Consider the following 27599-nt stretch of genomic DNA (forward strand, 5'->3'; position numbering starts at 1 on the left):
AAGACAGCTACACTGCAACAGAGCAAGAGCAAACCGACATGGATAAGACCACAGCAGACCCTCTGGAGGAACAGCTGTGCCTGGCCACGGAGAAGACCATGGTAAAGCCAGAAGATGAGCTATACTCTGGATCAGCAGACACACCTGAAAGTCAGCTGTTCTCCAATGTGGACAGAGCCATCTCTGACAAAACAAAACAAATACTGGATCAAAATGCTGAATGAGCTACTACAAACTCTGCTGCGCCTCACCTTTACCAATACACAGACAGGACCAGGTCAGACCCTAATACATGGAACATTTTTATAAATTCCACAGCCAAAACAAAGAGTCAAAATATATAAAAATCTTATCTTTAAGTTGGATACTCATTGCTGTTATTATTCAATATCGTATTATGATGTAAACATTCAATATTAAATACTAATTGTTGCCCTAAAAAGATAGAACTACTCTGTCAAAGAGTACAAATCCATTATTCAGATTGGCAGTATGTTGGATAACAAAATTATTTACTAAATGGGAAAATGAATATCAATTATTTCAAATAGCAGTACAATAAATATCACTTTCATAGTTCAAAACTACTACTGCAAAATTCATGATCTCAGTGTTATATAGTTCACCAAATAGATAAATGTCCAATAAATATTCTTATTTCATTCAAATGCCAAGGGTAAATTTAATTGCTAACAAATGATCATTAAATAAAATTCATTAGATAATGTTCATTATGTGGTAATTGAGATTGTAAGAATACATTTAGTTGGATGCTACAATAAAGTGGGAATATCTCACCTATAATAAAATAGTTATAGCTCAGCAATGTTGGTACATAAGGAGTCCTTTTCCTGCTCAAAAACAAAATGATGCCACAGTGTAAGTAAGCCCATTGTGACCTTGGTCCTGACACTGCAAGCGCTTCCTCTGAAGGGAATGACCCTGGAGAACAGCCTGATCTTCCAGCTACCTCTGCAATGCTCAGTGAGGCCCCAGCCAAACGCAGGGTGATCAGCAGTGAGAAGTCATGAACAGGAGTCTGGTATGATCATAGAACGCACTGTCTTAACTACACGCCTGTTCAGTAGCTTTCTTTATTGCAAGACTTTTACCTTAATATACTGCAAAATTAATAACAAAATGTTTCCTTCCTACAAGGACATCGCGGTAATATATAGTTGCCCGTCATATTGAGAGAACATGGTTCTTTAAAAAAGAAAAAAAAAGAAAAAAAAAAAATGCATTTATAAGGGAAAAAAAATGGATTGTTTGAATTTATTGCTACATATATTGTTGTGTGTATGTATGTTCATACACACTACAGATGCTTTTAATTATTGTAATATAATGACCTCAGTAACTAGCAGCTACTAAGGTTGATCAGGACATTGTGAATAAAGTCTTTTTTTTCTTTTTTGCACCTCTTTGAGGTTTTTGTTTTTTCTTCTGTGTGAACATATTAAACATTACTATGTTTTGGTGTTGGAAAAGTTTGACCAGTTCAATTAAAAAAGAATAAAGAGGTGCAGCAAAAAAAGTGCATTATGTGTGCACTCAAAATGTAATTAAACATTTGTTTAAGTTACTAATTGTGAAGATACCGGGTTTATCTGGCCCAATGCTACCCACTTCATGCTGGCTGGCCACCCACAGGTGCCTTCCTATGCCAGGGAAGCCTACCCAGTACCTTCTGGGATTCTTATCGTCACTCAGGCAAATGCAGTTATAAAAATACAACCGTATATTTATTGTCATACAAACAGCACTAGAATATTATGTACACAGGGCTGATGCAAGGTTGCTCGGCGCCCTAGGCAAAGCTTATTTCACAGCCCCTAACACACTTGAAATTTTTAAAATAAAAATAATAACTTACCTCCTCTTGGCTGGCTAGGATGCAGTTCAGATGTCTGATGCAGCACTGATGTCTGGCGCAGAATGCTGTCCAGGCTTCACTCCTGCCCAGGAGCTAACACAGGATATCTAGAGGGATGGCTCTAAATGTTAGATTTCAGGACAAAACAAACAAAAAAAAAGAAAACTTTACATCACTCACCTGTTACAGACTGACATGTACCTTGCTGCCCACCAACTTCTTTCACACATGCCCACTAGCTATTCTCACATATGTCACATATGCCCTTGCATAGCTGCAATTTGTCACGGCACTATTTTAGTACATAGACTCCATAGTCTCTAACTTGAGGACATTTATAAGTGTAATCCCCGGTCTCCCCATTTTCTCCAGCCTCCTCCCCAATTTTCTATACCATCCACCCCCCCCCTCCCCCCCACACACACACACACACACTTTCTGTAGCATCCATTCTCCCCCCACACACACACTTTCTGTAGCATCCATTCTCCCCCCACACACACACTTTCTGTAGCATCCATTCTCCCCCTCCCCACACACATTTTTAGTAACATCCATTATCTGTAGCATCCATTCTCTCCCCCACACATTTTCTGTAGCATCCATTATCCCCCCCCACACACACTTTCTGTAGCATGCATTCCCCCCCCCTCCCCACACACATTTTCTGTAGCATCCATTCTCCCCCCCCCACCACACACATTTTATGTAGCATCCATTCTCCCTCTTCCCCCTTTTACTGTAGCATCCACTCCCCTCCCCCCCCCCCCCCTTGGTTCTCTGCAGCATACTTCTCTCACTCTCCCCTCCGTTTCTCTGTTGCATACTTTCACTACCCCTCCCCCTTTTCTGTACTCACCTTCACTTTTCTTCCATTCTCTTATCCGCCTCTTGTTTATTGCTTCTTTCCTCTCTCTTTACTTCTGCCAGATTCCTGTCGGCTCTCTACACTGGCAGCGTCGTGACGTCACAACGCTGCCAGGCACATTTGAAAATGCGGTGCTGCTACAGTGCAGCACCGCTTAGGTCTGCAGGACCACTATATTGCGGGTGGACGATCCGCCCTGGGCGATCGCGCTGCCCGCTTAAAATTAACTAATGAATAATTGTTTTTTTTAATAATCAGTCTCCTCTGCCACAGTGCCGCCCCCCAGAGGCCGGCGCCCTAGGCAGCTGCCTAATGGTAGCGCCGGCCCTGTATGTACACACAGTAAATAAATGCCAGGCAGGTTTACCACATCATCTGTCCCTTACCCCACTAGTTTAAGGAGTTATAGTCACCTGGCTGTCCAGACTTCACGACCCATGGATCTCTCTCAGCTGCATATATAGACTCTAGTTAGAGAATGACAACTCAAAACTAGTCTTGCATTTCATCAATGAAATCCCAGAATGAACCTCCTTCCCCCCCTGGAGTCGTTCCTTTATATCTCAGGTCTAATTTCCAGAGTCTTTCACCTCCCTGGGCAAACCCATGGGTCTATTCTTCTTAACCATTGGTCAGTGCAGGACTAGGGGGTTTGGGCAGGGCAGTAAAGATAAGCTGTCCTTTCACAGAAACCCCCTGCTGGGATGCAGACAGAACGTCTGGACTAGTCCTAAGTAGAACAATTAATGCCAATTGGCTTCCCCTACTTCCAAGGATAAGGTAGCAGTGAGCACCTGCTAAAATTACCCCTTACACTACTTTGTGATGTCACATGGTCCCCAGCTGTTCCATGCTTCCTGTAGAGGAAGGAGGAGGGAGAATGAATGCAGTTCCAGCCCGCTCACCTGAATCCTGGACACCACCTGATCTTTACCCATAACCCTCCTGGCTTCAGTTTAAGGACAATGAATAACATTACTGCAAGTCATCAATATATAATACACAATTTACATATTTAAATTGAACTACAATGTCCCCTTAACCACATGTAATTGGACAATGCAGTTGTAGTCTGGTGAGCTGGGGAACAAAAGCAAGGGCTATAAAAAGTACTATAATCCACATTATGTGAGAAACGAGACACAGAATGGTTAGCGTATCACACTCGTTTCGTCACACTAATATTAAGAATAACAAAACAAATCTTTACCTAACCTTGCTCATTTCACTGAATCTCTAACTGATAACACAACTACAGATTACAATCAAACACATATGTATTTCTTCACATTGTAAAACACACTCACTACTTATTTGCTGAATTTAACACTGGAACAATAATTAAATTGTGAATGTGGCATGTGCATGTACTTGGTGACACCTCCTTTGGCAGAAGTCACAGCTTCCACCTGGGAATTCAGTTCTCTGGAATGGCCACAAAGACACTCCATGACTATAAACATTGCAGATATTTCTTCATACCCCATAGAGGTGTGCAGGAAGCTCTGTGATGATTGGATACCGTAGTACCCATAAATAAGTACAGTTGAAATCTCAGTGATGTTCGATGGTTCATCTCTCTGAATTGAATTCCCCCTTTCTGACTTGCTATACGGATTTTTCCCATTCTGCCTTACAGAATTCTTCAAGCTCAAGATTATTCTTCAGCCTGCACTTCATGTTTTAGATCTCCCCACAGCTTTTCAATAGTATTGTGGACGTCATTACAAAACCTTAATCTTTCCTTGTAAGTATTTCATGGTTGGTGTTGAGGTATGCTTAGAATTGTTCTCTTGCTGAGATATCCAACCTCTTTCTTTGCTTTTTTTTTTTTTTTTTTTTAAATGTTTTATTTTACATGGTCGGTGAAAAACACATACAGAAACCAATCAAAGCTTAGGTGAAACCGTATGAACGAGAATATGTATAACCACTGATATGAGATGTTATGTACAGAGAGTAGAAGGATCAGAGCACTGGAAAGAGTAGAGACATCCAATAGATCAAGTACAGATTAAAATTGAGTGCATAAAGGTATATATTGCATTTATTATCTCAAAGTGATTTAGGGCCTATTATAATAACTGATGCATACTGAAGATGTTGACTCTGTTTGATATTAGAGTGTTGTAAGCGAGACGGAAGCCTCTAGTAGATCAAATACAAACGCTACATAGATCCTTATACTTACCCTTTAAAATGAAAGTATAATGTACATGCGCATGATTGTTGACCTTTTCTGCAAATTTATTTGTACTGTCAAGCTCACTTTAGGACTCCATTAAAACTATAACTGAATTCTAAATATACCTTCATGATAATGGTGCTATTTTTAGACCGCAAGAATCAATGTGGATAATTGAGAATTAAGTATTTCTCCCACAAATTCATTCACTTGGGGTAGTACTAGGTCACGTATATGGTGGCTGTGTTTTTGCTCTACAGAATCCTCTTTTCAGATTAAACTGAAATAATCACTTTTGTCTTAAAATGTCCCTTTATTTAATCTGAAGCCAGATAGCGAATCTAACTCCAGGTTAAACTCAAATATTCGGAAAACCCTTTCTGTCCCCGTGGGATTCTATGGAATTAAAGCCGTAGGACAAACAAAAATGGCCATAGACAAATGTGTTTAAACTGTTGCCAAGGAAATTGAAAGGTTGGCTTTCCCTTTCAGGCTGTCTCGGGAACTTGTTGATCTGGTTTTTGAAGGGTGCAATAAGGCCTAGAACCCATTTCTAAGATACTATCTGTGTAAACGATCCCAAATAAAGAGTTTGGCAGCCCTGTGTTGGAGAGAATTCTGTGCCAGACAGTGCTTTCTTCCTGTGTTTCATACCTTCTGTTTGAATTACAGTTGTTCTACCAGACAGAAATCATTGCCTGGGTGCAAAAAGTACCTCCACACCTTGAAGAATGGACATAACTGAAAGTTACTCCACAAAGTGCAGTATTTAAATCAATGTATCATTAGTTCAATTACACCATTGTGGATTATATACTGTTCATACTGAAAGTGTTTGTTTCTTACCCAGAAAACTGAGTTTGAGTCTATTAACAGCTGGAGACTATTCAATTGTCAGCGCTTTTGCCTGTCCTCTTTTAGAATGAGGTGCTGTTAAGATTTTCAGTGTCCCAGAGGGTGGATTTCTCTCTAGACCATGGAGGACCTGTAATGAACAATCACTATATGTGTAAACTTTGTGATATGTTTTAGGATGTCCTTGTCTGTTAGTTACCCTTTGTCTTCCACTTCTGATGAAAGTACAGTACAAGCTATAGAACAGCAAATGATTCCATTGCTGTAATGCTGACCATACACCACACACTATTTGATCTGGTAATTTAGCCCAATTGCTGAATGGCCAGATATGTCTCCAATTTGAACAGACATTGGAGAGATCCAGTTGTATGTGGACAGGCCAAAGATATAGATGGGAAATTGCCTTTTTCTTCACAAAGTATGTTTTGGATTGGACTTTATTCAGAGCAGTGGGCCACACAATGTGTAATGTGTTTGGTTTAAAAATACAAAATTGGGCAACATGCTCTATAAAGCTTGCATCCGTTTGCATTTTGCTGTTAGAAGTAGTCGCAATACTCCCAAAAGGGGAAAAAAGTTGCATTTCGGTTAAAAATATGTTGCTTAGTGTGCAACATATTGCCCAATTGTTTACTAGAACTACTTACAGATTCTGTTTTGTGTAAACTCATTATGGCTTATTGGGGCAGGATAGATGGACGACTTCAATTTTCAGTTTAGTTTTCCTGAAACCCCAGATATCATAGTTGTCAGTAGGATTGTACCGGGTTTCAGAACTGGAGCTTCTATGATTGTATAGCTTTAAATTGAGAAAGACATGTAAAACAGTCTCTTGTATTTTATATATTTTTAGTATACTAATCCCATTTGATATTACTTAATTTCAAAATAAATTTATACAATTGAAAATCCTTCCCCACCTCAGTAATTCTGTTATTGCTCCTGAAAAACGACACTAGGAGTTGGCACACTCTGATCTTGTTAAGAAAATTTGTTTTTCTTGCCATTAAAGTTTACATCACATGAAAGAACCTTTATCAGACTACGTGTCCAGTGTCAAGCATTTGGGAACCCTAAGCTTGGTTCTAGAATTTATGCACTATTAACTTAAAAATGTTTATGAATTATGATTAGGTTATATGTGTATCTTGGTGTCTAAAGGGTTGGTGTACTTAATTATTTAGTAGGAAAGCTAAATAACTGGGATGTCAGCTCACCCAGTATCACCCTGAGATAAGAGATGTGAAGTGCATGGATTGTTGGATATGAGAAAGCGATGAGATGTATGTCTGGATACACCTATATTAGTAGTTATTTTGTATGCAGGTATATGAACCGTTTGTTGCTTGCTTGGCTACAACTTTATACATTCTCCATTGTGGACCAGCTACATAGTCACAGCATTGTTTATTTCTGGAAAAATTATCTAAAAATCAATGTCAGGGATAAGCCCCCTCTAGCTACTCCTTGATTAGATATCTTATCATATACTCCAACAGTCGTACAGTATATCACCTCTCTTTTTTTTTTTTTTGTCACGAAACCGCTCCTGAACTCCTTTATCGGTCCCAAGTCACCCTCTGTGCACTTGTGACTTGGAAGCTTACTGTATGGGAACACACAAGATTCCAGCCCAAATCTCACACTCGCCTTTTCCTGTAAGGTTACAGATTTTGCTGGTCCCTTTCCCAACACATACGCAAGCTTCACACCTATCAGCAACTGCCTCCTATGTATAAGGCCCGTAGCAAGCCTATGACTTAATCACCCAACTGTGCACACTCTGTACTCTGGTAGCTAAACAGTTAACCCTTCACACACTGGTTTCTAAAGAGTTTATCCAGCCAAGCAATCTGTTTTTCCTAAACAGGCAATGGATTCGTTTAGCGCAATAAGGACAGAACTATTACATTTTAGATTTAATATGCAAAAAATACAATGCTTACAGATAATAAAAAACAATTGGATAAAGATTTGTCATACAAATAAAAAATTGCAAACCGTTATAAAAACAAATGGGAGTTAAGTACAGAGCATCACTTACATATAATAATCTGTATGCCTGGGGGTAGGCAGAAAAGATGGACAGTCCTTCAATTAGATTGATCCCCAAGAAGCTGACAACTTACCCCTTCCCAACACAGGTTTTCTTAAGCAAAAAACCAAATGGGTCGGCATTCGCAGGGGCAGTGGGGATACGAATGTGGGGGGCGGAAATGTCCCCTGGTTGTCACCTAGGGTTTGTTCAAAACGATTCCTAAAATTTAGATCTTTGGTAACTTCTCTCACATATATCCCAGAAACATAACTTCCCCTTCAATAAACCGGTCTAACTTCCTGAACATTTAAATATCAAATATGATGTATTTGGGGATGAAATCTGATATTGTTGTAATTCCATGTGACTACGGCTGTTCCCTGTATAGTTTGCATCTATGTTTTAAAACCCTTGTGTGATTTTTGCCCCTCAGTATGGAGTAGCACATGAATTTCTCAAAATATGAAGGCATTTCCGTTAAATTTAATATTTCTATATACTTGAATAAAGAGTCTTTAGGTTTTACCTGGGTCTCCAAGATTCTCACCTAGGTTTATGGCTCTCTAATTCACACCTAGCGGTTAGTTTGTGCTAACAATACCTATTGAAAGGAAGTCAATTAGGAAGTGGAATACATGATCAAAAACAATGAATGTCTGTGATCTTCATATCTTAAGCTGGGCTCCTCACAAAGGGTTTGCTTAACTTAAGTACCTAACTTAAGTACCTCCTACTGGGCTAATTGACCAAATGTTTTGAAAAGGAAAAGAAAATTTATCTGAGAGGAAAATCATGTTTATTTCTATTGATCAATGTAATTTATTTGGACATTGACATTTAATATTCATCATATTATATTTTATACCCTCACCCTGACAGTAACAATTAAAATGTTCTTAATCTAAAAAAAAGTCTGCTGCTGAATTGGCAACATTTATAATAAAACATAATTGAAACTAGAAAAAAATAGTAAAAACAGTCCAAAACTTATGGGGTCTCGCTTAATACAGAAATTCACAAAGCCTAGAATCTAGACACTATCAACCTTTTTTAGAAACCTAAAGTCCCAAGTTATTTTTCAGCTGGTAACTCAAGAAATGCAATTCATTTTCTACTCAAAATTATGTGTTCGACACATCAAAGAGACAGTTATACATATTTCAAGAAAGATTGTACGCAAAATGTAGCTTCATTTAAGGTATTATATATTATTAACATTTTAATCTTCAATAACAATCTTACATAAAATATAAAACGGCTTAGCAGAGTTGGTACGATACATCATCAAACTTCCTCTACGCTATGGTAATACATTATATTAAATTCCTAATGAGCCACATCACATACAATTCCCATTATTATATGCATAATGTCGCTACACTGTTTCCACTATACATGCACAGTACATCCTCCATTGTTACTATCATCATATTCTAGGTACAAATTTATATTACCACTATATTTATCTAAAAATACATGTATCCGTATGCTATTCACATAAGTACAAACTATGCATGCCACAACTCCATTGCTTCCAGTAGCTGTTCTATTACGTCCGTATGATTTTCCGCTGCAATTGTTGTGGTTCCAAAGCACAAGAGTTTTATTGGCAAAATAAATTACAAGGCAAAGCCATTACTCATGCATACGCTTGCATGGTTGGCACCAACAACAAGCTTCAATTAGAACGTTCTGGTTTCCAAAGCCAGAGGTGAAAAAATATATACACTATACAGTCATAAAAAGCAGTGACATCACAAAGTTACACAGTTACAGTATTCAGGTCCACATCCATAGGTTGATGGGTCATGACCTCCCAAGAACTTGATACCCCATTGGCTGATTCCTCTGGTCATTGTTCCTTGTGGTGGGGGTCATCTTTCCATGTGTGGTCAGGTGTCCTTCCCTCAGTCTCTCACCGCTAGATCTGCATAAACTGGTTCTTTTATGAAATCTCTGGAGTTATTTGGTGTATGAAAAGTAATATTCGTTATAACTAGCTTTTGTAATGTGTGTGGGGCAGAGCACTGTGTAGGATACGGATATGTAAATTGTGTTTAACCCTCACAGTTTGAACAAATAAATTCCTGAACATGACATCCATATGTACTTGTTGAACATCTGATTCCAATATCATGGACATTAAAAAAGAGTTAGTCGTATACTTACCTGTCTGTTTAATGACAACCTGTTGTTGTCTTTGATATTTGCTACTCAAATACTTTCAGCACCAGTGACATATGCCCATGATCTGTATTGTTCTCTGTTTTTGTTTCTATTCCTGCAAATGTACTAATTGTTGTTTCTTATCTGTACATCATTGCTATTTTTCAAAATAAATAGTTAAAAAAAAAAGTTAGTCCCCACACACCTTCTATAACCGCCTCCACTCTTCAGGGAAGGATTTCTACTAGATTTTGGAAAGTTCGCATCCATTCAGCTACAAGAACATTACTGGGGTCAGGCACTGATGTTGGGCATTAAGCCCTGGGGTTGAGATCAGGCATCTGTACAGGCCCTTCAAGTTCAGCTTCCATGCCAAATTTTGGAAACCATTTTTTGATGAACCTCCCTTTGTGCACAATGCCATGCTGAAACAGGAAAGGGCTTTTCCCAAACTGTTACCACAAAGTTAGATGTACACAATTGTCTAGAATTGCATTGTATGCTGTAACATTAAGATTTCCCTGCACTGGAATTAAGGGGCCCAATGCAAACCATGAAAAATAGCCCCAGACCATTATTCATCCTCCATCATACTTTACATTTGGCAGTATGCATTCGCATAGCAAGCGTTTGAATAATCTTTATAGCAATGTAAAGCCAATTTCAAAAATGTTTCGATCTTTTCTAACACGATTTATCACATCCATACAAATTTATCAAAGACATGAAGCCAAGCAACTACCATCTACCACCAGACCGGTTTTATGTAATTTGGTTAGGAACATTCACCTTTTATAAGAAAAAAACAACAAACCATGTACTTGCAGTATCTTACATTACAGGTACTGGCCCTTTATATGTGTTCATGCAGAACCAGGAACCAATAAACATGGCTCCAATACTGGGAAAACTGTCACTGTCAGCCCAGTGGATTCAGTGCTGGCACAGGACAGCCTTCCATGCAGGTCATGGCTAAGGTTGTTGCTCCACAGAAATTCAGTCTAATGTATGTGTCTGTGTTTTTGTTTACACAAGCGTGTATTTGTTCTTGCGAATTTTCAGCATCTTTAAGAACATTACAAATGTTCTTAATTGCTTGTAAAATCTGTCCTTGTTTTATATAATTGATTTCAATTGACTGGTTTACATGGATGATTATAAAACAAAAACCATATGGTTGTTTTTTTTATCAGTTTAATTTTTCAAGTTGCCAAAACTTTTTCATGTTCACATTAAAAAAAAAAAATCTATATGTTTCGCCTATATTGGTAACATTGAGGTCTCTCTTTAGTTTAAACATGACTGTAAAGTGAAATAAGAAATAATTAGAATTCAAGCATTGTCTGATATATGCTATTGTATTGGGCTTCTCTTTTGTGTTCTGCACACAATCATCAATATCAGTTCTTAGGCTGGTGACACTATGTATTTTAGCTTCCTGGTACTTACACGTCCTATTTGCCTGCGATATATTGTATAAATATATATAATATATATTGTATAAATATTGCTGGTATAGACAGACTGTATTGTTTAATAGTGGACCTCATATAAGACATGTTTATCCAACTGGAAAGGCAGCTACAGCCATGTGTGGGTGTATTTATTTAGAATAAGAGAGAGGTTTATACCTTTTATGATATTCAAGTATGTGTAACAAACTATCACATTTATTTAACAGTTTACTTCATATACTATTTCCTTAAGTTTCTAAACTTAAATACAGAAAGCAGTGTTGGTGTAACTTTACCTCGAAATCCCCTACACTTACTGTATGTACAGTATAATAACCGTTTGTTTTTCTAACAGACGGCATCCACCTCCGTAGCCCTGTTCTCAGGACAGCTCCGTTCTATCTCACAATCCAGAAAGATGTGTTCCCATCCAAAACCAATCCTATGTAGCTCTGAGATCTGAATATTCATAGACCACAGAGCTTTCTGCCTCCTCCCCTCTTAGCACAAAAAGGATCGACTCAGGTAACGAATACAGTCAATGCAGCAAGGGACTTTTATGGGACATAGCTGTGGTTTTGGGAACTGTCCTTTTAGGATAAAGAAGGACTCCCCTGTAGAGAGCATAGACACATCTAGTACCGGTAAGCATGTTATTTTATCTTCTTACTATTGTTTATTGTATAACTGTACCTCAAAGTTTCAAATAAGTACTTTAACAAATGAGTGGCCAGCACAGTGATATTGGTTTTCTATTTATAGTGGTACGTCTAAAGCTTTTGTTCTCTGAGCACAAAGAGGTGAACATAAATAGTGGAAGATTTGCTTTTCTTTATACTCCAGTTACTCTGGGTTGGTCTTGATTTGATTCATTGAAAAGAGTTATGGGATTTTAGATCAGAATTGAGAGAATTGACTGTTACAACCTTTTTGTTATTGCATTTAACTTGGAGGGTTATCTTTCACTTATTTAGGAGTAAAGAATATAACAGATAGTTGTTCTGGTATACCAATTAAATTGTAAATACTAACAATAAATAACAGCCAATAGAGAAATATAAATATTGATTAAACCTGAATGTTATCTGCATAAACTCAACAATACAAACAACATGCAAACAAATAAGCAATGTTATACACCTTTAGATACAACAGGCTGTATGGAAAGGGGTTTTTATAGAGGGAAAGGGGGGTATTCATTAAATTTGACCTGCTATAATGTTTGTAAGTCTTGGGGTTTGACAAATATTGTAGCCCGCAGCTAAATACAGAGCCTGCTGCACATGTGCTACAGGCTCAGTTTTAATGGCAACACCTGACCAAGGGAAGAAGGAGTAGGTAGAACAAGGAGCCCAGGAAGACCTACAAGATAAAAAAATATTTTGGTTTATTATTTATGTTCGCAAATTCCTCCTTATCATAATAAGTAAACTGCAATGAGGCATGTTGTGGACTCACCTAGCAGAAGCGCCAATCACAACACAATTTCTAGAGACACTCCTATACACACAGACAGATTTTAGCTCAGACCAGTCTAACTTTGGTCGCAAAAGTTCTTGCTGCTCCCAAGCTTTTCCTCCTTTCTGCTCCTCTTTTTAGTCATCATGGCTCTTCGGTCCACTGGATGTCTCCATCCTCGGTCATGCTTTGCTGCAATGTTTCAGTCTCGCTCTGCAGGCACACTGCTACCCCCACAATACAATGTTATTAAAAGAAATTAGAATAAGAATTCTACTTTTTATCCAAGTTATGACCAGGCTGGAATAATTAATGTGTCATCTCCTCACACACCTAAAGACACTATTGTTGCCGCATTCGTTACTGAGTGATGGAGTAAGTGCACAGTGATTGTGGGACTTACCGACAGGGCACAAGAATAGGAGGAGGTGTTTCAAGTACATTCTGGCATCTGATACCATAATACAAACTGCAGACTGATCACTGCATGTCCTACTTAACTTGGTGAGGAGCATGGAGAGATGGCCAACATTTGTGTCTCATGGTGGTAGGACTTAAGGAATTATACCAGGTCCCAACTTTAATAAAAAGTTAGATTTCTTCTATTAGCAATATTCCCCGTTCAATAAATGTCATATTTGCTAGTAATCACTAGGGAATATGTTCACACACTCTATGCACTAATGACAGTAATAAAAGTCAAACATCTAAAGCAGGGTTGTCCAACCCGCGGGCCGCATGAGGCCCAGCACGCCTGTAAATATGGCCCAGAAGGAGTTTTGATTGTGGCAAAGGGGCAGTGCTGTTAATGGGAAAAAAAATCCTGCAGAAAAAAAACAACTTACCTTGCGGTCACGTCAGCTGGTACTCCGGCTCCCTCCCTTGTCTCCTCCTCCGTGCGGTGCTCGCAGTGAATGTCGGGCATGATGTCACGCCCAACATCCATTGCGGAGCGCAGCACAGAGGAGACACCCGCGCGATAAGAACAATCAGCAGCACAGAATTGGAGAAAAGAAGAGAAGAGGACAGGAGAACAAGCCAATTAAAAGGTAAGTTAAGGGGGATTTTTTTTATTATTTCAAGGGACGCTGACAAGTGAATAAAAGTCACCTGGTCCTGGAGTATCATGGACCTTATCTCCCTGCTACATACTTCTACTTGTAATACTTATGGGGCATTATACATTATTCTCTTTGGCCCCTTATAAGTTGTTATCCCTTAACTAACATAGTGGTGTAATTATCAAAACAGGTTACAATTTGGGGTCACAGTGGTGTATATGTCAGGTACCGCAGGCCTGGTCAGGGCACCCTGATATACAATGCCTGGCTTAAATGCACTTTATTGATATTGCATCGAAACAATACAAAAAGTGATTATAGTATAATAACTAGAGAGGATTTTTTGAACAGGGCGATTGAAAGGTAAGTATAGGGGATTTGAAAAAAAAGTGATATAGATTTATATATATATCACTTTTTTTCTCATATATATATATATATATATATATATATATATATATATATGTATATGTGTTAACTATGTTTTTTATGGTTTTTTGGATGATCAGCTATCGTTATTGTATCGTATGTGCGGCCCAAACCAACTCGTCGTCTTCCAATGTGGCCCAGGGAAGCTAAAAGGTTGGACACCCCCGATCTAAAGCATGTTTTCTGGATGTGCGATGAAAAATTGTACGATATTACACAAAGTATAATATTAGGTTTGTAATCAAGAGAAAAAATATACCAACTCCTGTGTGTGCCATTACTTGTGGCTATGTTGCAAAAGTAGTATTTTCTTTTACATTCCACCTACATACAGTGAAACATAGTATTTAAGGGTTTATTTTAGCAAGGGGTGACTTGACCTGAAACTGAATCTTTTAGCTGTACTTCCTTTTCATTCAGTCCTAATTCATTTGTGCAATGAAATCCAAACTATATAAATGCTACTAGTGTAGTAGTGGAAATTGTCATCTTAAATATCTTCATTTGTGTATGGTCTATATGTATGTTTAAACTTTATCTAGGGGTCATATTTGATATGCAATATTGTATGAAAAAAAGACATAAGTCTAAGTTTTTATTTAAATTTTAGAGCTGTAATTTTCTCTGTCTTGTCTCTGGTTACATGATTAATTGGGTGGAATGAAAAGACGCAAGTCCATCACGTTCAACTGATTCTAAATATGCATTGTGTTGATCCAAAGACAGATCAAACCAAAACCACTCACGAGTCAAAAGGGTTGTCCTCCTCTTGTGTCAACTAATTATAGCTAAAATTACCATTGTTTGTAATATTATAATCAATTTCTAATTAGTCAGCTTTACCCTCTCCCATGGTAGAAACTGCCACAGCCTGACTACACATAGTGTACTTTTTATTACATTTTTTTTTTAATGTTTTTTTATTGAGTTTTGCAAAAATATAGAAAACAGATATGGAAAATGAGGGGGAAGGTGGTACAAAAGAGGGTATAAGGAGATAAAATGTAAATAAAAGCATATATAAACAGAACAATAGGTGAACAACCAAAAACAAAATAAGTAGCTAAACAGCAGGCATGTTAACCAAATAAAAAGGTCAAAGACATTTTCTATCTAAAGGGAAAGAGTAGAGTAGAGACAGAGGGAAAGAAAAGGGGGAGAGAAGGGGGAGTTACTGCTCAAAGAAAGAAAGAGTAAGAGAAAAAGGAACTATTAGACCAAGAGAGGAGGAGAGGTCCCAAGCACTCCAAACACAGGCAAATTTATTGGGAGTATGATGAAGTATGCTTGAGATAAATTCCATATATAAACTTGCCCATACTGTACTCTTTCAGTACTACGGGTGAATCGTCCTTCCTCCTCTATAAGTCTTAGAAAAAACAAATTCTAGTTAGGGTTGACACCACCTTAACAACAGTCATTTCCAGAGAGGGGTTTCCAAATGCAAGCGAAAAAAAAAAAAACAAGCACTTGCTGCAATAGAATTTGATAAGTACAATTTATAAAAATGTAATCATGTATGTTAAATACTATATGCCTCATTCTTTTTTTTTTTGCAAGCTGTACATTAACGTAAAACACACACACACACACACACACACACACACACACACACACACACACACACACACACACACACACACTAATATTACCCTCCTTTCAATAAATCCATATTGGCCATCTTACCAAATTTAACACCTTGTAAATGAATACTCGACAAATGCATATTAATCTCCCCCAACATCCAATAAAATAAAAACAATTTGTGTTACAGTTACCCACTGTTTCACATCACTCTTCGCAGCCAAGAAACTACAACCACTTCATGGCCACTTTCACCCAATTTCACATAAGTCCCACCTCTTTAGAGGTATGGGATTCAGGACTGCCCCGCCAAAATCGGGAGAGTTTGGAGGCGTAATGTGGTTGCCTCTGAACCCTCAAGTTTAGCTGTGTGTTTATAGATAGGTGATCAAAACTGTTCTTTATCAAGATGTGGTTCAATGGCTTATACATTGGATTAAATATACTTGCATCATGTTTATCTATCCCTCTTTTAATGAATGCCAGGATTGTATTTCAGCAGCTGACTGTCCAGGGGATTCTTCAATCCTCTGCAATCTCAGGTTTCCCCAATTGTATCCAATTTATTTTTTAAATAGAACAATTAGATACTATGACCAGATAATTTACTTTTTCTTCATCTACATTGAAGCTCATTTACCATTTCCCTTCAAAACTTTCTTTATTGCCTCTGCACAGTTTAGTTTCATCCTCAAGTACTTACACTTTAAAGCTTATTTAATAAGGCAACAGAAAAACTAAGTGCAGTGCAGTAAAATGTACATCTTTGTTTCTGGCACCTTGTACTACTCAGCAGCAACAGATTTAGGAGATGCATACATCTGGTAAATATATTTAGCACTTTACACCAATACCACCCCCAACCCTCTTCCCACACATTACATGTAGGGGCTGGCTGGCAAATTTTAGCTTGGGGGGCAAATGCACAGTTCAGGCCCATCATAAATAACCCCTCATGATAACACATCATTATCATAATAACCTCTTCAAAAAAAAAACAATCAAACTCAATGAACCACCTTATAATCATTAATTTAAACCCCATCCCCTTCATAATTAACTAACCTTTCCTTATAATAACTATGCCTCATAATAGCAACCACTTCAAAATCACTAGCTCCCTCACTCCCATAATTAATAGACCCATTTATATACATTAACCCCCTTAATCATTAGCTCACTCAGCATCATCAAATGTACCATATTAAGATTTTTTAACCCTCTCAACATTAACTTCCCTAGGCAGCTACCTAATGGTAGGCTAAGACCTGCTCCTATGTCCATTCCAAACTTCTTCTTTAGAGGCTTGCGTACACTTCAAATGCTTCCTTTCCTCAACTCAACCTATTGAGCCAGCTTTTTGTCCCCAACACTCAGACAGAGATGCTTCTAAGGTTGTCAATGATTTGATCACTACTAAATCTAAAGGACGCTAGTCACCTCTAATTCTCCGGGAACTAACTGCATTTGACACTGTTGACCACTCACTTCTCATAAAAATGCTTCATTCCCTACTTCAGGACATTTTCCTATTCTGGTTCTCATCACACTTATCAAAACACTCCATCAGGGTTTATTTCTGGGGATCAACAACCTCTCAGCTTTCGCTGTCAGTTGGAGTACCACAAGGTGCAATGCTAGGTCCTCTGCTCTTTTCTATCTATGCTACTTCTCCTGGAAAACTAATAAGCTCCTTTTGGGTTTCAAGATCACCTGTATGCACATGATGCCCACATTTATCAATCCTCTCTGCATCTGTGTTGGCTTGTGTAGCTGATTGTCTTACTGTCATTTCATCTTGCATGTCCTCTCACCACCTCAAACTATGGTATCTTAGCAAAAACTGAGCTAATAATCTTTCCACCAGTTAATAGAAGCTACATACCTGACATCTTTCTGTTGGCAACAAGACAATAAACTCTAACCCTCAATCTTGCCGCCTAGGTGTCAAACAGAACTGTCCTTTGTTCCCCACATCAAATATGTATCCATATCCTCTTACATACACCTAAGAAACATTTCCAGAATACACACATATCTTGCATATCAAGACACTGCAAAAACCTCAGTTCATGCACTCCTAATCTCCTGCATTCACTATTGCAATTCCCTTCTTATGGTCCTAATTAGACTTTTACCCCTACAATCTATTTTGAATACAGTGATTAGATACATTTTTTCTCATAAAACCTTTCTTTACTGCTTATCCGCTCTGACAGTACCTATGTTGGTTGCCTGCATTTAAACAAATCCAATCTAAAAATACTTCTGCTAACATACAAGTGATTAGCCCAATGGCTCTGTCTTCCCAAGTACACAAGAATGAAGGGCTGTGTGACTGTGACCTGTTTTCCATACATACTGTATAGTTTCCAAAAAAATGGGTACAAACTGCACAATCCTACATTCCTGTTATTCTGTACACAAAAAGAATACTAACACGTTTAAATGATGCTCATCTTCATGAGCCGATAGATTATCTTGCAGTACTATGTCAGTTTATGAATTCCTTCTTGGTCTCATGGGGGTAAGTGTATGAACCTCCGGATTCTTCAACTTCGGCGAGTTCAGCGTCTTCAGCGCTTAAATTTAAAGCGGCGCTGCCTTGTAAAGGGAGACTTCCCTTTACAAGGCAGCGCCGCTTTAAATTTAAGCGCTGAAGACGCTGAACTCGCCGGAGTTGAAGAATCCGGAGGTTCATACATTTGCCCCCTGGTGTGTGTGTGAGATAGATATAGATGGATAGATATATACACACAAATATAATATTTTCACAGGGCCGTAGCTAGGGCTGTGCAAATGGTGCGACTGCCCACAGCGCAATACTGAAGGGGGATACGCAGTTTATGAATATGTTAGGTTTATTTGGTTAAAATTGAAAATTGAGGGCTAGGTAGGGCGACACTTTTCCCTTTCCCTCCAGGCTCTAAAATTTTAAGTTACGGCTCTGTATTTTCAGGTTCATACTCCATGATTGTCCAGTGGGTACTGCCCCTCGCCTTACCTAGATGCTAATCCTTGTACTGGCCTGGTCACAGTTAATTGTTCATTTGGCTACACTTATGGTACACCATCCTGTCCACACAGAGCAGTACATGGTGGTGTGCTAGGATTAGAATAGTCTACAGGAATGTAGAGTAATCCAGCCACATAGCAATAACATCTTGGCAATCACTTGAAAGAGAAAGATATCCATCTCTCTATTTTAATCAGTCCGTTTATATTGAATCATAAAATGCCATGTCAATAAAAGGTACTAACATGGAAATAAGTGTCCCACATCTTCTATATATGCTTTGTCAAATAGACAGAGATATGTCACTTCACCTTAGTGCAGTGTTTCTCAACTCCAGTCCTCAGGACCCCTAAAGTGTTTCTCAACTCCAGTCCTCAGGACCCCTAACAGTGCAGGTTTTCCATATCTCCTTGCTGGAGCACAGGTGTATTCATTATTGACTGACACATTGTAACAGATCCACAGGTGGTATAATTATTTCCCTTGTCACCTGGAAAGCATGCACTGTTAGGGGTCCTGAGGACTGGAGTTGAGAAACACTGCTTTAGTGTGTTTAAAGGGCCAGTAAACTTAAATCGTACTGCACAACTGTCTGCCATTTTTCGGGGTAACAGTTACAATTGTTCTGGACAAAAAGGTGATGTATTAGCAATTTAGGGGTGTGGCCATGCTGAGCAGGGTGTAGTTGGACAAATCAGGGAAGGGAGATGGTATGGCCAAATTTTTATATTGGGAATGTTGGGAGGTATGCCTAAAATACAAGTTGACTTCTTAAAAAAGAAAAACACAAAGCAAATAATATTTGTAAATATGTATAAATGCCTTTTATCAGGGCTGGATTAACCCCTTCTTTGTAATAATGAGGAGGTGGTGATGCGTGAAGGTATGCATTTTCTCTTTCACACTTTTGACCTTCTGACAGTGCCTCCACCTGAATCCTCACTGTGTATTGGGATGGTAGACTGGTTTCACCTACCAGGGATGGATTAGGAAAAATCCCTCCCTGCACCAAACTGACCCTGCCACCAACTAAAAGTGTACCCAATGGGTTGGGTGCAGATACCATTTGGTGCATTTATAAAATGCAAAACTAAAGTTGGCAATCTGTACCTTTTTATTGCAAAAATAGAAAATACATATATATAACATCTTGGCAGCAATGAAACAATGTAATGGACACAGGTTCAAATATGACAACAAGATGTAATAAACACAGTAACAATTGAGTTAGAGTTCAACTTAAATTCAATTTATATTTTAAGGAAACAGTTTAACAGTATAACACGTAAATATGACTCTAGGGGGTAAATGTGTTAACCTCCGGATTGTTGAACTCCCGCGAGTTCGCTGTCTTCAGCGCTCAAATTTAAAGCGGCGCTGCCTTGTAAAGGGAAGTTTCCCTTTACAAGGCAGCGCCGCTTTAAATTTAAGCGCTGAAGACGGCGAACTTGCGGGAGTTCAACAATCCGGAGGTTAATACATTTACCCCTAGGTTTGAATCAGATTCAAACTTAAATACCATATAAGAATCAGTATTGTAATAAATGAATTATGTGTCCATGCAGTCACACACCATGAATGCCAATCACACATTATAAAACACAGTAAACACGTTGGAGTACTTTCGGTGATGTACAGTAACTGATGATATTGAAGTCCAGTAGGAATAACAGTACTTGAAACATAGGAATTGTTTAGTAAGACAGCACTCCTGTGACTTGGATCAGTCTCAGCATGCAGCAGTAGTACAGTTCAATTTATCATGGACATATCTGCAAACATTATTTAACTCCCGCCTTGAAATATAGGCTGCTCTATCCACACTTTAATAGCAAGGTGAAAGACAGGGGAGGGCTGGCAAATTTTTGCCTGGGGAGCAAGACTCGACTCGGCAGCCTATTAGGGACATTTTAAAGGGAAAACAAATGAAAGTAGCCCAGTGATCAAGACACAAGGTAGCCCACTATAGAACTGGCCCAGGGGGCAGATGCCCCCCCTGCCCCCCAGTCCAGCCTACACCTGGTGAATGGTAATACTGGTCCATAATAACTGACAGAACTCCTGACACAGATATCATCCTTAAACATACTCAGTTTTTCTCTTCCTACATAATTTGATATGGGATATGTAGTTCTACTGAAATCCTCTTTCCTCAACCTCACATATAACTCTGCACTAATATTACAGCAGTTCAACACAGCACTATGACAGTTTGCATGAGCTCATGTTTAACCAGTCTTTTCTCTCAATGCCAGCTCTTACTCAGTGAACAAGCAATTGAATTGTTAGCAGTCGCGGCGGCCGCGGGCACCGCCGCGACTCTCACCTCCTCCCTGCAGGCGTCCCGGCCGTCGCTATGACGACCGGGACGTCATTTCCGGAATCTATCCGACCGTTGCCAAGGCAACGGCCGGACGCTAACAGCAGTAGCGCCGCGTCCCGACGGCTGGGGACAGCCGGGCGCGTGCGCAGGAATAATCAAGCCTGTGGGCTAATTAAATAATTAACTAGTAATCAGATCCTCATGTGATCTCAGAGCCAGGCTCTGATTGGCTGCTGATAGTATTTAAGGCAATGAGGTCTGCTGCCTCATTGCCGGTTATAGCTTCTGTTTGCCAGTCTGCTGACCTGCTCTCTGCCTTGTTCCTGTTTTCTGGAAATTCTACTGACTACCCGTGTATGACCCTTTGCCTGGATTCTGACCCTGCCCATGTTTCTCGGGACCTTGACCTCTGGCTTGAATACCAACCTCCCTGTCTGCTCTTGACCCCTGACCTTTGCTTGTTTATCGAATCTGCTGCCTGCTGCCGGCCCTTGACCTCTGCTTGGACCTTACTCCGCTTGCCTGGGTTCTCCCCAGCCGGTACACACTTCACGACCCTCTGTTAGTCTGCGGCCCAGTCTGTCCCCACCATCAGGGGCTCCAGTGAACACCTGATTGGCAGAGTAGACTCCGGGTTGTGTTGTGCCGGCTGGAGGTGTTCCTAACATGAATACACTGTATTTAGCTTGCCAGAAGGTTGGTGACCTCTGGTGTTTTACTCCTCACACTGTCTAATTCTCCTACAGTCAGATGCACTGACACTCTGCCTCCACACTGGATATTGTGCTGGGATCTCTGCCCTTCCTCCAATCTCCACACTGATGTCTGCCCCTCTCTGGGTGTCGCACTGTGCTGCTCTCTCATGCAGCACAGTGTCCCATGCAGGTTTCTCTTCTGCTACTGGATTCCTGCCCTTATTTTCCAGCTCTTTTTTCCTGCTGCTCCATTCCCAGTTCCTCCCTTCCCGCTCATGTGGGTGTCTGGGTTGCTCATCAGTGCATGCGCACTAACAAAGCAACATTGGGGTTAAGTTTACATAATGCAGGCTTTCCCACTTCCCTCTCCCAACTTTCTCATCACCTTTCTCCACACTCTCTCTCATCCACAGACCCTCCCATCTCTCCTCCTTCTTTTTCCTCTTTCTCAGTCCCCTCACACAAACCTCTCGTTACCTCCCCAATCCCTGCTCTCTTTCCTTAATCTCTCTCTCTCCTTAATCTCTCTCTCGCTCCCACTCTCTCCTTCCTTCTCTCCCCTTAATCTTTCGCTCTCCAGCGGGAGGAGGTGTGCTACAACAAAATGGCTGTCATTCTGCAGCACACAGATGTAGTTATTACTCCACTTCTCTAGAGCGGCTGGCTTCAGGGAGAATGCCAGACTCTCTCAGAAGTCAAGGGGATCACCCAGTATAAATAAAATCATTAAAGTCCATGGATCCTGACATGGCAATTTTGAAATCTAACATATTTCATGTTGAAGCAGTGTTTTCCACCTACCGCGTGAGAAAAATCGGGATTTCTCCTCATTTGTCTCCAAAATGGGTGTTTTCAATAATTTTTGTATCTCTATGGTCCTGAATATATCTACATATGCTACTATTGCCCAATTTATTATTTTCTAGGATTATTTTGTGGGTCTATGAAGATTCCACTCAAACATTAAAATACAGTAGTTGGTGGAATTCACTAAACATTAAATCCTGTCTCTTATTTACTTTTGATGTACTGTTCACAAGAGCTACCAAGTTCCCCATTGCTTTCAATGGTGTCACACTGCACCTTTACTGTATATACTAGTCCCACTTGCATGATTGATAACGGGAAACTGTGTTGTTGATGCCCCTTCACTGTGTATATCCCATGTGCATAAAGATGAGGCACATCAACAAGCTGCTGTCTCTATGAATCAGGTGAGCAGGATTAGTAAAGAGTAAAGCAGTGTGGGGCTGTTGGAGATGTTGGGACTTTTCTGGCACAACACAGAATTTCCTGTTAAAATAGTAACCACTACCCAATACTAGATTTTAAAGTAGAATTCAAAATGAATTCTATTTTAAGTTTTGAATGCAATTAACGACGATATATCAAAATATGCTTTTGTGATCCCACAATTTGGCATGTCTCTTGAAGGGTGTAATGGTCCTGCATAACAGATCAACTGCTGGGAAAGGCTTCTTTTAAGCTGACAGTAGGGTTATCATTGCCCATCTTCCTTAACCTTCCCATTCACATGCCATTGGAAAATAAATTTCCTTTATTATGATTTCCACACAAAACTACATTTTTGATGCCTTTTTTCTTTTAGGTTTTGGATGGCCTTCTATACTGTGTGCCCATCATACAGTATTGAAACTTTAGCCTTACAGCCTTAATGCTTGGCTCAAAAGTGTATGTCTGTAAGAGACTGAATCCCCTCCTTCAGTACCAAAGAGACTATAAAATACACAAGTTTTTCTTATGAACACAGAAATGGTCACCAGGCCACCAAGAAGAACCTATGGCACTGATGTGGACGCTTCTTGTGCCACCTCCAGGCTATTTGCTGCTTCAGCAAAAACCAATGCTGTGTGACTTTGTGGACTAATGGGAAGCTATAGTTCCGTGCAGACATTTTTCTTCATCTGTAATCTGGATCAGATGGGGATATGTATGTACAGATGTCTTCACCATAGTTCTCCACCACCAGGGCCCTAAGGCCCACACCTGAGTATTTTATAGCCTCCGTCCCTCTCAGCACCCATGGCATTGACCTCAAAACTCATTTATACGTATATTGGCATCACTTGTGCATTATATTTCCCTCTGTATATGCCATTTCCTGCTGGTCAACAGAACATGGGCAAAGTTTTATTTTTGTGTGGCCAGTTTATACTCTAATTTCAGCAGTAAATGTTTCACAAAGCTGAAATAGTTAAATTATCCTGCAAAAGAGGAGTTCCCATGGGTTTTCAGTTCTCTCTCTGTCTTCAGACAAAAGCATTTGCTACTGAAAGGATCGAGATTATAATATGGCAGCAACAGATCCTGCCTCATCCTTTTGTCCGATGATATTTAGCTTCAAGGTCTCTTTTTATCTGAAAATAGCTTTTATTTCACACTCCGTCCCACAAAGCTGAGACACAGACACAAGGAGCAGTGTCTTACCCTTATGATAAAGGGGTCAGTCCTACTAAGTGACCTACCAAACGTTTAATAGGTGCTTCATTTTGGAAACATAGCATAAAGCATGGCAATACTTCAAGTTTTGAAGGATGAAGCGGCCTTAAAAACAACAATGCGTTTTGATTTCCTAGGTATAAATGTATATCTTCCTATTCTTCATCTTTTAGATCTAAAGCTTTCTAAAATATTGTGGGTGAATTATGCCATACAAGTTAAGTGCTGCACAAGAGCCTTTTTTTCGAGTGTTTGAGATATCCTTGTGCCTACTTTTGCATGACAAGATGGAAGATTGGGCAAATTAGTGAGAATTTGTAGACATGATGACTCAGACACACAATAATTTACAAGAATAGAGCATATTTATGATTGTCACATATATTGACCTAGCATGCAACAGGATTTACCCTAAATACTTTTGCCTAGCTAATGGCACCTATAAACTGCTCCGAGTAGAAAAGGGAAGATGAGTGGAAGAGAGTAGTAGAATTTAGCAGTAAGTCTGATCTATTAATGGATTCAGTTCACAAATGCATCTGCTTTAAGACTTTGTATACCATCACTGTCACCATCCAGTTGGGTATCGCTGACTTCCAGCTGTTATATATCCTACCTGCTTCACTAGAAAGTGGGCAGGATGCAGGAAAAATGGCCTGCTCTCCCTGGGAGACCTACCCGTAATTCGGGCAAGTATGATTTACAGTTAGGAGCAAAGCGAAAGAAAAGAACAAATTTGTCCCTGAATAAACCATATTGCAATGCAAGAAGTGCAAAGACATTTATTTATTTTTTTGCATTCAGGGAAAATACTGTCTGCTTTTGCATGTAGCACACAGATCCTGAACAGTTTTATTTTTTCACTGCAATTTAGAGTTGAGCTAGGACACGTCCCCTCCTAAACTCTAAATCCCTGCAGTACAACATGGTTATGCCAAGGAGCAAATTTGCTTCCGTGACTTCAAGCAGAGCATTTAGAGACTAGGCTAATCCTAAAATATCCTTTTATATAACTACACTGCTCTGCAACATACTAGTAGACTGCTACCCATTTGAACATTTTGCATAGGAACTTTTGAACGTCCTAGCTTTGTATAGATTACTTCAGGATAGCACAATGGTTAAATAGTGTGACTTTTTTTTTTCAATTTCTTAAACGAGTTCTTTAATAAGAGCTATACTATCTTAGCAGTGTCAATAGGTTATTTTGCTACTGCCATACAAGTGACCCTGCACTCTATTAAACATGCCACAGACATTAGATCACTTGACAGTTGTCTGGCAAGAGGCTTCCGCAATGGTAACTGTTGTACTTTTTTTTCCACAATCAACAATGCCAGAAGTTAGGTTTCAGTGAGGGTTCATTTCACTCTGAGCGCAGAGATCATGTGTTTTACTGCATTTGTGAAATGTTATACTTTTAGGCATTTATCTGCTTATTCACAGCTTCCCACTAGAAGACAGTGTAGTGTAATAAGGAATATTGGAATTTGCAGTGCAAAGAGTTCAACAAAGCTGGTATTTGTGTGTGATCCTGGACATTTCAGATGTTGGAGCTTAAAATTGTAGCAAAGGGAATTTTCTATTTCTATATTAATTCTGAGTTCCAAAAATATGTACAAGTTCGATTTTAGGGCTCTGTCTAGCTGTCCCACCTGGGAACATGTTTATCACGCTGGTGGGAACGTTAGGTGGTATCTTTGATACAGACACTGATGGAACTCTTAACTGCATCATGTCAGGCGCCGTCCCACTGTCTCCTCGGGACGGCCGCCCGCCTGTCTCTCTAGCGCGTCTGGTTTCCAGGCAACGGGACGCTACTACGAACACCCGGCGGCGGCTGATGACCGCATCACCATCCCCTCTTTGTTCATTGGCTGCCCAGACTTTATAAGGCAGCCTCAGTCCTTCCTTCAGTGCCAGAGTATCAGGTCTACCTACTTCCAGAATTTTCCTGTGTTTCCAGTTCCAGCATTGTTCCTGAATTTCCTCGTTTGCCTGTGACCCTTCTGACCCGGACCGATTCACCACCACTTTTGGAGTACTTGTGTACTTCCTATTACCAGAACGTTACCGACCCGGCCTGTCTGACAACCTCTTCTTGTATCTTGCTGTTGACTCGTGGAAGGACCGTGACCTGCGTGTTCCTGCAGCGGAGTCCATACCTCCTTGAAGGGGTCTCTGGTGAATACCAGGGGCACGATAGATTCCGCACCTTCCTCTGAGTTGCGCTAACAATAGCAGGTACACAAGTATAGTTGTGACACATTATGTCTAATTTGAGCACATTCCCAGGGTCCAAGATCTCCCCTGTGTCTTCTTCCCACTTCATGTGCGTTCTTCAAGGGTTGATTGTGCGATAATAAAAGACTGTAGAAAAACCCTCAAACTGGACCTGTACAGGCAGATGGATTAAAAAAGACTATTCCACTGGAGTATTGGAAGGGATTAGTGTAGAGCTATTGGTTGGTATGTGGAAGCTCATGGGACTTGCCAGAAAATGTGGAGGGGGCAAGGTAATGGAGGGATTTTATATTGTGTTCAGTCCAGTCCTTGAATGCTTTGAAATCAAAACTGGAAGGGAAAGCAGGATTACACTACAAGGGGGCCATGTACTTAGGATTCTTTATCAGTTTGTAAACACTCACACAGTGATCCCAGGTGCAGTGTATGAACCTCAGAGTGAGGGGTGGGGGGGAATGAGCTAAAGAGTCCAAAATATTTAATAGGAGGAGAGGTGACCAATCATGTCTGATTCAAGGTCCATCCACACTCTGGTGTATGTATGTATGTATGTATGTATGTATGTATGTATGTATGTATGTATGTATGTGCAAGGCATAAGACTGATTGTGCCAAATAATATTTCTGGAGGTTTGGAAGTCAGACCTCTATCTATGAGATGCTTATGACGGGATCCATAAGTGTCAATGACCTGAACAAACAAAACAAGAAACATTCCATTGGAGATTCTATAAGACAGTAAAGGGAACACGGACTGGAAGGATGTGTAAAGAGTAGAGAAGCCTCACAATTAATATCTTTTTGACTGTGACTATTCGCCTATACAGGAGATATACAACCCATCCACAAGGATTTGTTTGTTAATCACAATAAGGGTGAATATT

General features: G+C 39.7%; 2 protein-coding genes across 5 annotated transcripts in view; both read left to right on the forward strand.

Moving 5' to 3' along the window:
• The window catches only part of SPPL2B (signal peptide peptidase like 2B), a 53075-nt gene extending 51655 nt beyond the window's left edge, over positions 1–1420 (forward strand). For 2 of the 3 annotated variants that reach the window (XM_075204640.1, XM_075204639.1), the window contains exon 15: positions 1–1420. This exon is cut by the window's left edge. In XM_075204640.1, coding sequence (XP_075060741.1) covers positions 1–224 — 224 coding nt within the window. In that variant the 3' untranslated portion in view covers positions 225–1420. The other variant, XM_075204641.1, reaches the window with a different exon arrangement.
• A 1182-nt stretch (positions 1421–2602) lies between these two features.
• The window catches only part of TMPRSS9 (transmembrane serine protease 9), a 113417-nt gene continuing 88420 nt past the window's right edge, over positions 2603–27599 (forward strand). Inside the window, exon 1 of one of the 2 annotated variants that reach the window (XM_075204643.1) lies at positions 2603–4491. The gene's annotated coding sequence lies outside the window, so the exon portion shown is untranslated. Of the gene's footprint in view, positions 4492–11965; positions 12090–27599 lie in introns of those variants that run through there. The other variant, XM_075204644.1, reaches the window with a different exon arrangement.

The sequence above is a fragment of the Mixophyes fleayi genome, chromosome 1 (assembly GCF_038048845.1).
Source record: "Mixophyes fleayi isolate aMixFle1 chromosome 1, aMixFle1.hap1, whole genome shotgun sequence".
Classification (NCBI taxonomy): domain Eukaryota; kingdom Metazoa; phylum Chordata; class Amphibia; order Anura; family Limnodynastidae; genus Mixophyes; species Mixophyes fleayi.